Source organism: Sinohyriopsis cumingii, chromosome 19 (assembly GCF_028554795.1).
Source record: "Sinohyriopsis cumingii isolate HCF-2022 chromosome 19, ASM2855479v2, whole genome shotgun sequence".
Taxonomy (NCBI): domain Eukaryota; kingdom Metazoa; phylum Mollusca; class Bivalvia; order Unionida; family Unionidae; genus Sinohyriopsis; species Sinohyriopsis cumingii.
In genome coordinates this window covers 51,497,297-51,510,573 of record NC_142979.1, presented here as the reverse complement: position 1 = coordinate 51,510,573, position 13,277 = coordinate 51,497,297, and the positions used below count along the sequence as shown (strand labels likewise).

The following is a 13,277-nucleotide window of genomic DNA, read 5'->3' as shown; positions in this document are numbered from 1 at the left end:
ATAACTACCTTAAGCTTGCAAATCCAGCCCTCCCACGTACTACTTTTAGCTAAAGTGAGTTATACGGTGGTCGGGCAGAGTGATCTCCCCTTATGTATAATACTTGGTGGCAGAGTCTACGAACCTCTCAGTTTCTACAGGAGCGGGAAGCACGCTCTCTATGGATGTAAATACGGGGAGAATGGGGGTGGGTGAATGTGTATTTACGATTGGGTAAGTATTCCCGAAGAAAATGTTTACAAGGAAAAATTGATTTCTTCTTTAAATACGTTATCGACCGCTCCGGTGACCTAGTGATTAGAGCGTCCACCTTGGACACGGGAGGTCACGGGTTCGAAACCCGGTCGAGTCATACCAAAGACTTAAAAAATGGTACTAACAACTGCCTCGCTCGACGTTCAGCATTAAGAGGTTAGTGTTAGGACTCAATGAAAGAATTCTCGTGCGGAGAGAATCTTCTTCAAAACATAAGAAGCCAACATGGTTAGGATTTTCAATGCCCGATCCTGAGGGAGACGAAAAACTCCATACCTAGGTGAACAAATCATTGAGAAAGTACCAGATAGGATTTTTCTTTGTTGACGTGAAGCCCAATCTGGTAAGCAGTGTAACAAGGCTTATCATGTCGTGTTTATATTACTCACCTGATGTTTCTGCAGGATGTAGTTCAGGTGACTTGATGTTGTCGCCGTAAAAACGGTCCGGACATGCGCCATTGCTCGACTCATTATATGTGTGGAGAACTCGGATGTTGAGTCTCAACGCGAGTGCTCTAAATCGGTATACAATGTTGTAGGCAAATCACAGGAATATCCTGGAAGCCTTGTGGATAGGGACATAAATATATTCGTCTTTTTAGTTGACAGTGATGAACTATAGAACCCTCTTGGTGCTTTTTCTGCTTTGGTTTGCGGAAACTGGAATTCGCTGGGTGGAGCTTCGACAGGACGGCTTTCAGAGTTTTGTGTCCTATGTGTGGCCCTTTTCTTGGTTTCCTGTACTATCTCTGTATTAACGCTGTAGTTGCAGGGGAGGGAAATTGTTCTCTTTGTTGGCTTGTTTTCAGACTTCTTCAATCTGGCCGTGAAAATGAAGGATAGATGATAAAGGCTGTGCTTTTAGCTTGGCCTTGTAGTGATCCTTCGCGAAAGGGCAGGCAGGGAGCACCGAGTCGCGTTCCGACAATTGTAAATGTATAACTGTGAATACAGCATTGGCCAAAATGTGTCCAGCTGCTCTGTTTAGTACTCGGTCCATTCTTGAGACCGATGCCCATGCACACCATGAGGTAGACGTTTTGGGAAAAGAAAACCTACGTTCCACGTATTGGAAGACAACCATAGAGACGAAGTCCAAAATCGAAGCAATGCCAACGATATTGGGTACTAACTGCCACGTGTCATCAAAGGCCATCCGATCCATTCTTAAGGGGTGTGGCTTTGCCATCCCCAAAGCAGCGATCTCACTGTCGACTGCTGGATGTTCCAAATGATATGCTTGGGTATGGCCAAGGTAGAAACACCAACGAACTGTTGATGAAAGCCGGTCAGAATGTCTGTAATTCTCCCAGTCTGTGGAACTATTTGAAGCTGGAGTCTTCCGTTTCGTCACAAGATCAAGATATGCTGGAGCTCCGGTTCCGGTTGCTGATGGAGTGCGAGGAGGAGGCCAGAACTCTGGGGTTCAAATGAGCAAAAACGTCCTCAACGGAGGTTTGGAAAGCTGAATCTTCCCGTGACATGATATAGTCTAGAAATGATGACATCACTTAAGAACAAACAACATATTCTGGTTGTATGAGGTGAGTCTGAGGTCTCCTGCTAAGCATGAGACTTAGCTAGCTAACGGTGGCGAGGTCTCACTTAATTTCGTAGAACACATTGAATTAGAAATTATGACTTCGAGACAGTCGCTGAGTAAAGAGTCTCTTCTCGTGGAAGAGTGTAGAGCGATTGCAAAGCGACATCTGTTGAAGCGTGAGGAACTATTCTTGGCGTCGTGTCTAGTGAGTGTCTCGAGGCGGTATGTGGGTTAGAATGGTCCATGCATATGTCTGCAAAAGTCGGATTCGACGTACTGGAAGCCGGGCTGATAGGATTGAGCCCGTAATATTTACGTTTTGGCCCTTCGTGATCCCTAGTATTTGGACTAGGCCGGTAACAACGGATATAGGCATCTGGGTGGGAAGGACATCGTTAGGATCATCAGTTTGAAACTGGTTATGGGATTTTCGATCCAAATAACCGGAGTGCGAGAGAACTGGATTTTTTGTTTAGCTTTGTCTCTCGCTGTACCGCAATAGGAATCAAGTCAAACCCCGAAGAGGCGAGGTAGAGGGAGTTGCCAGTAATGCTGAATTCTGTGGTGTAACTAGGGTGCCAAAGATGTTTCAGAGCTTGTCAATGTCCGCAGCTTGGTGGATGAAGGGTAAGAGTTGATTTTTCACCTTTGCCCGTCAGAAATGCTCACACTTAGGAAAGATCAGCATGCAGATTGGTGACGTTTTTGTCCTGAGTTGTTCATTAAGCTCGTTTCCCATAGTTCTAATCTGTAAGACAAATAGAGCAAAACGAATAAAACGGTAGCCCTGCACCTGTCGTTTTGAAGGCAATGTCAGTACAGAGCTAAATCTAAAAAATTTGACCAAGAAATTGGTAACAGACAGTCTAATAAATCAATGACGTGTACAGGTAAAATCTAATGAAAATGCCACGTGTAAGGATAAATATAAACCTGTGGGTCTGCACATGTGATGTGTGAATACAGCATGGGCGCAGAAATATACCAACTGATGGTTACCTGGACCAAAAGTGATAGCAGACGACAAGCTTATCTGTAGGGAAAATTAAGGACGGCATGTACACGTAGAATCAGTGAAACAATGTTTTCAAACGCTAAGGATCCCATGGCAAAGGAAACTCACCTGTATGTACCAGAAATGACGTAATTATACATATAAAATAGTATTGTAAGAGCATAAAGACATGCAAACATAAATATTGTAGTCCTAACATATCTTTAAATAGTATGGAATGCTTAAGCAGATGAACATTAATAAAGTGTCATCTATAGAAACATGCATGAACAAGACGCGACTAAGTAAACCATGTATAGAAAGCTGATCTGTACTTGTCCCATCAGGGCGGAAGCAATACAGAAATCCGTCACATAAAAGGAAACTGAGACACCGTTACAGATACGTACAAAGTGGGTACGCCAATATCCATTATGAGGCAATTGACTGTAGGGAAAGAGGCCATCAGACCGCCTTTACACGTAAAGCCACTGACGTTGGCACTCCGATGCTAAGAATGCTTTGGAATAGAAACTCACCGATATGTACCCGTTTATAATAGAATTACACACGAGCGGAAGTAGTGTGTGTGTGTGTGTGTGTGTGTGTGATTTGGATTTTTAACATAGCTTTAACAGTTTTTCAGTCATACTCCTACGCTGTCTTCAGCGTGACAGTTTATAGTGATGCCTAGCACTGGGGCATCATGCCGCAGACATGTAGCATGATGTCAACCCAGTCACATTATCCTGACCCCAAGCCGACCAGTCCTAACACTAACCTCCTGCTAATGTTGAGCGCCAAACGAGGCAGCTGTTAGTACCATTTTTGTAAATCTTTGGTATGAGTCGACCGGGGACCGAACCCACGACCTCCTCTTTTCGAGGTGGACGCTCTAACCACTAGACCACCGGAGCGGTCTAGCGGAAGTAATAACTGAAAGGTTCTTAGACTTTGCCATCAATTCTTATACCTAAGGGCAGATCATTCAGCTCGGCCAATACATACGTCGGCAGACACCTTTTTGCTCCCTTTTGCTAAAAGTAGTATCAGAGAGAGTTGGATTTGCAAGGTAGCAGTAATTCTTCTAAGGTACTGTGATTGGGTAAGGAATTTAACAAAGAAACTGCCATCACAATGTAGAAAAGTTTGAGTACATGTTCTTTTAGATTTCAGCTTTTGATAAACTCCTGGCGTAAAAACTTATACAAATGTGCAATAATGATAATTCGGTAAATCAGAAGACCTTGAACATAGCTATAAGCAGTATTAAGTAACTCCAGAAAAAAGCTAGGTTGGGTGAAAATAGGTAACAAGATATTTAGGTTAGTGCCCGAATGTGATATTTTGTGTGCCAAGTTTTGATAAGTCGTGGAAAGAAGGTCACCACGTCCTTTATTGTGCGTGACTCTTGATCATTCCAAGATGATCTCTTAATGTAAATTTAGTGGCAATTGGTTACCGTCACCAGGTATTAGAATTAAAACAACATAGATCCTATGTAACCCAGACCGTAACCATGTATTAGAATTAAAACAAAATAGATCCTATGTAACCCAGACCGTAACCGGGTATTATAATTAAAACAACATAGATCCTATGTAACCCAGACCGTAACCAGGTATTAGAATTAAAACAAAATAGATCCTATGTAACCCAGACCGTAGCCAGGTATTAGAATTAAAACAAAATAGATCCTTATGTAACCAAGAGCTGAAACTCTACATTTTACATAACGTAGAATTCAATATTGTATATCAAATGAGCCCTTGAACACATTGTACTTGATTTGATTTACTGTGTTCCATTAATGGAACCAAACAAACGATGGTGATCATTTATATTTATTCTTGTATATTTCATGTTTTTCATGTTTTGTTATTATTCCAAAGTATGTATGTATGTATGTATGTATGTATGTATGTATGTATGTATGGGGTATACCGGTACGTCAGCACAATACTAGCTAGCCTGGGTCTGATTAAAATTAAGTTTCAATAAACATAATGAAAACGAAATTGCAAAATAAAATTTAGGGAAGATAAACCCTTCAGGAGAAACACATAAAAGGTAAAAACCTTATCAATAATTAGATCAATCCTTCCAAATAAACATAAAGATGTAAATGATAAAAGGTAAAGACGTGAGCATTCTGTAAAATATAAACAAACCTCACATCTACCGAAACGGAAAGTTTAACAGGAAGGATGGACAAAATGAACACCCTAAACAATATGAGTGGATCTTTAGCACATGATTTCCATGTTTGGTAGTTAGATACCTTGCATGCGTCCGATCAAAAATGCTTCTGAAGAAATATAGCTCTATTTAACAAAACTAAATGTAAAGAAAACTGGCTGAGCTAAAGAGTGATAAGAGATTTTACCTTTCCTTGTAAACTAGGAAACATTAATTCGCACTGTCCCCATAACTTGTGGCCAAACTGCTCTTTGAGCGCGACATAGTCATCTCCTCTGTGTTTTACTCTCCTCTCCTTCCAAGGGAAGAACCAGTGCTGTGGCGCCACAACGACGAGTATACATACCGATTTTCCTTAAAAGAAAACTACAAATTATAGTATAAGAGAAAGTGCGCTGTCAATTCAAAGACGTCTATATGTCCTTCCTTCTGCTAGTCCATCTCGCTACGTAAAAGTAATACCATACAGGTGATCTAAAGTGACGTGTGGATGCGACTTAAGGTGTAAAAACAGTATATAAACCAAATATGTTTTTTTACTGGTTCTAACCGCTTTTGGCTTTTTTCTTGATATTATTATTCCAATTTCCTTTATTTTGTCTAGTTAACAAAGAGTTTAAGCAACCTTTTTATAGGTAGTGCTCTCGACAGTAGACACTTCTGGGTAAAGATTTTTTTGGGGGCGGGGGGGGGGGGGACCGGAGAATATGCATGAAGGGGCCATCATTCCAGGTCACCACGTAATACTTCATCTCTGGTTTGCATTCTGGACCGAATGCATGCAGATTCAGATCCTATCAGATCACCCCTCGGTGTGTCCTTCGGCAAGGTATTTTACCTCAGCTGACTCTGCAACAAAAGTCTCACATGTGTTGCTATGCCGTAATACATATAATCCAGACAAGAACACATATAAAACTGACAGCTTATAAATGTAAAACAACGACATATTTTGCAATTAATCAGAGAATATAGCATGTGGTACCTTGACATAATCTATGTCAATATTATATGTATCCCTGCCGTATTCAGACTTATAAAAGTCACTATTGATTTCGACATTAACGGATGATGAACAACAATTACAACGGGGACACGACATCTAACGTCAACTGCATTTTTAGCCACCCTCTTGAAATTTTGCATTAATGCTAACACGGTCGTCTTCCGGCTTCAAAATATTTCGACGCTGCCATTTCAGCCGAGATGGAATGTAGGCCGTGTGAATAAAAGAAATATCATACCTGGATATCTTTCGTTCCATGTGGGGTCTTTGGCGGATGGAAAAGATATGAACATCATGGGCGGGTAAGTACTCGCTGCTTCCGCTTCCGTCAGGTGGAAATACTTTTTCAAACTGCTGTCCAAATCCGTACTATGTATATATAACAAAAGACGATGGAAGTGTATGTGTGTCAGCATGCATGCACGATACAGTTTCAAACCTGGATAAATGTTTAATCAACATAGCCTAAAATCCAATTTATGAAGCATCGCTTTTTAACAAAATTCACTATAACATCCAGACTTATGTTATTTATTGTTAAAAAGATGAAAGGTTCAAACGAAAAAGAAAAATACGAGGCCCTAACATCATTTTCTATGACAAACTATTCAAATATACATTTCAGATTCTTAAGTAATATCAACACAATCAAAACTGTGAATGTATTAGGCTAAATATCATGTGACACAGTACGATGACCGTATATTAGTATACGACCGGAATAATAATAATAATAATAATAATAATAATAATAATAATAAGTATACGACCGGATAAATAATAATCATAATAGAAAATTAATACCTTAATATTTTCAAAAGTCTATCAAACAATAAACATTAATAGATCTTTCTTGATAAAGAAATGCTCAGAATCTGCATACGCTATTATTAGTGAGAAAAATGACAGAAAGATAAAAGAATAGGAAGAAAGTCGGAGGAAAAATTCATTGTTTGTTGTTTTATTTCCGCGTTTTGAGTGTCTTGACCAAAAGTAATTAAAAACGGTACAATGTATGGCAGTCATTATCCACAATTATACATTGGTTTAAAATTTCTTCAAAGATACATCCGTAGATCAGAAGTAGCGAATATCCCAAAATATATACTGGATTCATTAAAAGAGTAGAATTTTTAGACATTGACTTACTTTAAAAAAGCCCATGTATTGCCCGATGTGAGGCCGAGTTCCTTGCTGCTCCCATCTAGACCTGCAAACACTGTAATACAGGCATGGCTTGGTCCAACAGCCTTCACCATTTTGTACAGAGCTTCAGTACAAGTAGAAACATCGTAAATCAATACATGCAGAACATTGACTGCGAAACCAATAGCAGAATATGTTTCCTCGAAAACACACGCCCAATCCTAATACCTTCGGAGAACTAAAAACAATCCTCGCAAATCCTGACCTCCCGGATAACGCTTTTATCTAAAGGGAGCTAAATGCTGTCTGCTGATCCACGTGGGGTGGGACAGAGTGATCTCCCCTTTACCTATAAGCCTTGGCGGCAATATATCAGGATATTTCAGTTATTACTGGAGCGGTAGGCACGCTCGCTATGGATGTAATTGCGGGGAGGCGGGGTGGGTGGGTCCTTTTAGATGCCGCGCCCAGACAGATGGAGCCTCCTCCATTCGGGGTACCTAGAAGCTGTCTCTCTTATCTCAGAAGACCGGATTTTGTTTTCGGGGTAAGGGGATATACCTCCGTCTACCTCTAATCTATTCTCCTAAGGTGCTATTATTGGGTCATATATTCGAAGAAGAAAACAATTTTTCTTAGTAAAATATGTTTCTTCGAAAATACTTACCCATTCATAATATACATACACCCTCCCAGCCTCCCCGCAATTACATCCATAGCGAGCGTGCCTACCGCTCCAGGTCCTACCAGGTCCAATTGGGCCCTTTGAGATGTCAGATCTCGGGGGTAAAGACTAGAGAATGTGGACTCCGATCTCCATCCAACAGCCTGTATGATGTCGGTTAGAGAACAGTTTTGTTCGAATGCGAAGCTGAAGGTAACTGTACTCCTCGATAATTTTGTTTCTTCGAAGAACCAAAGGAAGAAATTAGCTATGTGTGATAAAACTGGTTCAATTGCGCATCATTGGGTGAAAATGTACCATTTGCACACGCTTTGGACGTGGAAGGCCGTCGAATCTGAGCGAATCTCTCCACGACTGGTTGCGAGAATTGTTTACGTCTGAGGCCTGTTTAATATGAACCTGACGTGCAGTTTCAGGAGCGCCGGGCAGGGTTGAAAAAACTACTGTCGTGGTTGTTTGAGTAGATGAGGGAAGACCCGAAGTTTTCGATGCAAAATTGATGAGGTCGTTGATTACTTTGTTTTCTTAAGCACTCTCGGAATTAGCGGTATTGGAGGGTAGGCGTTTACGTTTAGGGTGTTCCAATACAAGGATAGGGTATCGATTGTCCATGCTTTTGAATCAGGGATGGGAGAAACTGGTTGCGAGTTTGATATTCTACTTTGTAGTAAATAATTGCAACAAAGGTCAGTAACAGCGGGTACGTATCTGGTTGAAAACCAACGGATGAAGTTACCATTCCGTCTGAATCATTTTATTGTTTCGTGACAACGAGTCGGCTAGAAAAATAAGGCGACCAGGTATATGACGAACATGTGGATTTGTGGTTGACAACATCATTCTAGAAAGTCCCACACCATGACGAAAAACTCTAGAAACTTGGTTCGGTTCTTCTCCATCGCTTGGGATAAGTCACTACTGTAGAGTTGTCGGACAGAGCCAGGACTCCCTTGCCAGAGAAGCGTTCCTGCCACCAGTGAAATGCTTTCACAATGACCATCATGTCCAGAGGACTTGTGCAGAAGGCGTTCGTGGGGAGACGATGAACCACTGGCTTCCCAAATTGATGGTGGAATATGGGCTCCTAGCCCTCGGTGCTGGTGTCGGTACAAATTGTAGTCTCGGGTAAGTGTAGAGGCATACCTGCCGTGAGCTAAGAAAGGCTGCCCAAAGGTTGCAGATGGTGCCTCAGTTGTGAGCAGATGGTTAGATGTTGGTCCAATCGGCAAACTTTTAGTCTTCATTGAGACAGAGAAAGCATTTGTAATTGACTCATAAAAAGGCGACATAGGACGAATAGGTCTGCTGTCGCATCCAGTACATTTAGGAGGCCAAGGAATTCCCGTACTGATAGGTTTTCCTTAAGAGTTAAGAAGCCACCATATTGCAGATTTTCAAAGCCCGATCCTAAAGGAGACGAATCATATTTTCCTATGTTTTGAACTCTATACCTTGATGAACAAAATGTTGGGACGGTACTAGGTCGGATTTGTCTTCGTTGACGAGAAATACCAGATTGGTAAGTGATGTAACAATGATTATCATTTCGTGATGTAAAAGAGAACTCACTTGATGATTTTGTAGGATGTCGTCCTTGTAACTTGATGTTGCTGCCATAGAAATGGTCCGGACAGGAGCCATAACTTTATTCACGAGACGAGTGCAGACGTAGGGGGCTGATAATGAGTCAGCAGCTTCTAAGTCCACACTTGTGACAAAGTCTCCCTCTTGGATAGCATTTAGAATGCGTTGTGGTGTTTCCATTGAAAACCAAAAAGCGTGATTGTGGTCGCTGAGGTAGATGATGGGGCGCATAGTACCGTTTGCCTTTGCGACCAAGAAGAGTCTAGAAAAGTATCCCGGAGAGTTTCAAACAAGTTCTACATCCCTTTTCCGAAGACGGTTGTCTAGTTCTTGCTGAATTGTGATGGCTTTGAATGGATCCGATGGGACGTTGGTGAATGTTCAATTCTGGACAGCAGTGGAGGAATGTGAAACATAATGCAGAGTCCCTCGTGAACCAATTGCCATGATATCGTTGTGGCATATTTTGTCCCATTCGGCAGCAAAGAAAAGAAGCCCTCTTCCTACCGGGATGTCTAGAAAGGGTGGATTGGAGATGGCGTCATTTTTTAGTGGGAGGAGACTGTCAAGAGAATAAACTCGAATAAAGACGAACGCAAGGCTTCCCTCTGTGTTGTATTAGATTTGGTCTGTGATGGATGTGGCTTACGCTGAGTAGATCTCTGGTAGGACTGTTTTCCGATGTTTTTTGTCCTACGGGTGACTCCTGGATCCCGTTCCTAATTTCCGGTAATATCCCTAAAACGACGCGGTGGTGGAGGGTTAGGGAAATTTCTTTAGTGGCCTGTTTTCGAACCTCTTCAATCTGGCCGTTAAACAAAAGATTGGATGATAAATACTGTGTGCGCAGTCTGCCTTTATGGTGGTCCTTTAGAAAGGTGAAGGTTGCGAGTACAGAGAGTCCCTTTCAGCCAACTGTAGATTAGTATTGGCGGTGACGGCATTGGACAAGGTGTGTTGTGCCATCCTACTTAAAACACGGGCCACGCGAGTTACCGACTCCCATGCATGTCATGTAGAAGTCAAAGTGGGACAAGAGAGGCTACGTTCCGCTTGTCGAAAAATTGGCATGAAAACTTAGTTCAGAAGAAGCCCACGGCGACGATATTGCGCACTAACTGTTTAGTATCGTGGAAGGCTGTTCGGTCCATACGTATGAAGTGTGGTTTGGACATCCCCAAAGTGGCGATATCCCGGTCTATTGCTTGGGTTTCCAAGTAAAAGGCCGGTGTGTAACAATGGTAGAAACGCCGACGGAAGTGAGATGGAAGGCGTTTTTGTGTAAAGAAAAGTCTGTTAATGATGTGATCCTGAAATTGGTTGCGAAGAGTTCAGAATGTCTGTCACTCTCCCTGACTGCGGTAGTAACTTGAAACTTGAAGGCAGGCTGCACCTTTTTTTTTCATATTATCAACAGAAGCAGGGACTCTTAGTCCAGTTTGGTTTTGGTATAGGGGAGGTGGGCAAAACTCCGGGGGTAAATGGCGGAATACTTCCTCAATGTAGACGCGGAAGGCGGTATCTTCACGTGACATCGTAAAGTCAAGAATCGATGACACTCCTTGAGAACAAGCATCATCATTCTTAAGGTACGATGTGAGCCTGAAGAGTGACGAGATCTGCCGCTCACTAAACTCGCAGTACGTCCCGAATTAAAAACGAGACAGTTACTGAGAAGGGTAGGGGCTCTTTCCGTGGTAAGGTGTCAGGAGACTGGTGAGGCGATGTCTGTTGAAGCCTCAGGAGCTAAATAAGGCATTGTGTCGGAAAGGAGTCCTGAGAAGGAATATGTGTTGAAGCGGGCCCTGGGTATGTCGAAGTATGTCTGTTTCGACGTACTGGGACAAGGGCTGTTGTGTGATTGAGCCTTAAAAAGAGGAATTTGTTGCCGCTCCTGATCACTCAAACATGGCCCAGGCCGGTCGCAACGGAAATAGGCCGTGTGTGTGTAAGGCATATCGTCCGATTCAATGTTGGAGCAGATTACGGGATGCTTGATCCACGTAACCTGTCTGTATGTCTGTAGATTGAGAGGGAAGTGATGGCTGTTTGTTAAGCTCCTTCCGTCGATGCTTCGCAAGAGAAATAGAGTCAAGTCCAATAGGAATCACTAGTAACATTGGGTTTGAAGGAGATTACTTGGGTGCTATGGCAGTTTCCTATCTTGTTGATTTCTGTCGTTTCTTGGCTGAAGGGAGAGAGGTTGAGTTGTCCCTCTTTACCTCCAAAAAATTATGTACGGATGAAAGGTTCAGCTTGCAGACTAATGACGTCATTATCTTTTGAAGCCCGTTTATTTGCTTTGCCCATAGTTCAAACCTGCAAGTATAATGAGCAGAAAATATAAACATGAGTTGCTTAGCCCTGCCACCTTGTAGGTACTACCGATGCGATGTTAAGCTTTTCATTGGCCCAGTCAGTGATAACAGGCAGTCTAATGGTAACGAATCGTACGGAGAGAATAATGCTAATAACTTTACAACAATTATGAACAAATGTCGGCGAAAGTGAAAGAGAAAACTTGGAAATTGAGATGGAGTATACTTTCCTTGAACAGAAAGGACTCCTCCTACTGAAAATGGATGGCGAGGTATTTTGTGAAAAGACCGTGCTTTTTCGCACGAGCTGAAGTAATAACTGATATATCTTTTCAATATTGCCGCAAAGTCTTATATGTAAGGGGATATCACTCTGCCTGACCACCACATTGGTCGGACAGACAACTTTTAGCTCACTTTAGCTAAAATTAATGTCGGATACCTGGATTTGCGAGGTAACGAACTATTTGGGGATTATGACTGAGTATTGTTTTCGAAGAAGTAACGTGTATGTGGCTGTGTGCATGCGAAAAAGACTCTGTGTGATTCAGATTTTTAACGTAGCTTTTACAATGTTCAAGTCATATCTCTACGATGTCTGCAGTGTGGCATTTTAAAGTCTAGCACTGGGGCATCATGCCGCAGACACGTAGAATGATGTCCCACCCAGTCACATTATCCTGACACCAGGCCAACCAGTCCTAACACTAACCTTTTAATGCCGAGCGCCTAGCGAAGCAGCTGTTAGTATTATTTTTTATAAGTCTTTGGTATGACTCGGCCGGGGTTCGAACCCACCACCTCCCGCATCCGAGGCGGACGTTCTAACCACTAGGCCACAGGAGAGAGACAGATGATTGCGCCAAGCGATGCAACTGTTATTACCATTTTTATAAGCATTTGGTGTATATCGTTCGGGGGTGCTAACCCTCGACCTCCTGCATCCGAGGCGGACGCTTTAACCATTAGGTCACCGAAGCGGTCTGGCATCAAAGATATAATTTCCTATATTAGCAACAGAGGTGTTAAGGTCTTTGTATTGCAAGAGATGGTGGTTGAAAGGAACAATACTACTACAAATTACTACTACTACTACTACTACTACTACTACTACTACTACTACTGATGATGATGATGATGATGATGATGACGATGATGACGATGATGATGATGATGATGATAATAATGATAATAATAATAATGATAATAATAATAACAACATTGAAGCTGAGCAAACTAAGAAAAAAATGGCGTACGGTGGGGGTTAAACTGAACTTTTCAGACTGAGATTTTTTAAAATACTTTTCTGCAAGTCAATATCGTCATGTATGACCCTTTATTTTCTTCAGTTCCATAGCACAATGTCACCTTACAATTTAAGTTTACATTAGATTCGCTGTAATCCATTTTATATGTTCAAGGGTTTGTTACTGCTCTGTATCATATGTTAATTTATAATAGTTTTACCTAAGTCATTTGAGTTAGTGACAATATTATTAAGACTGGAGTATAACACTACAAAACGCACCTTAAAGGCGAGGACAA

General features: G+C 41.8%; 1 protein-coding gene across 2 annotated transcripts in view; it reads right to left on the bottom strand.

Annotated features, from left to right (window-relative positions):
• LOC149775697 (all-trans-retinol 13,14-reductase-like) overlaps positions 1-13,277 on the bottom strand; it is a 33,910-nt gene that overhangs the window by 1,319 nt on the left and 19,314 nt on the right. For both annotated transcript variants that reach the window (XM_089943600.1, XM_089943601.1), the window contains 3 exons: positions 7,149-7,269; positions 6,238-6,368; positions 5,181-5,347 (listed from right to left, as the gene is read on the bottom strand). In XM_089943600.1, the coding sequence (XP_089799726.1) occupies positions 5,181-5,347; positions 6,238-6,368; positions 7,149-7,269 (419 nt within the window). The remainder of the gene's footprint in view (positions 1-5,180; positions 5,348-6,237; positions 6,369-7,148; positions 7,270-13,277) is intronic.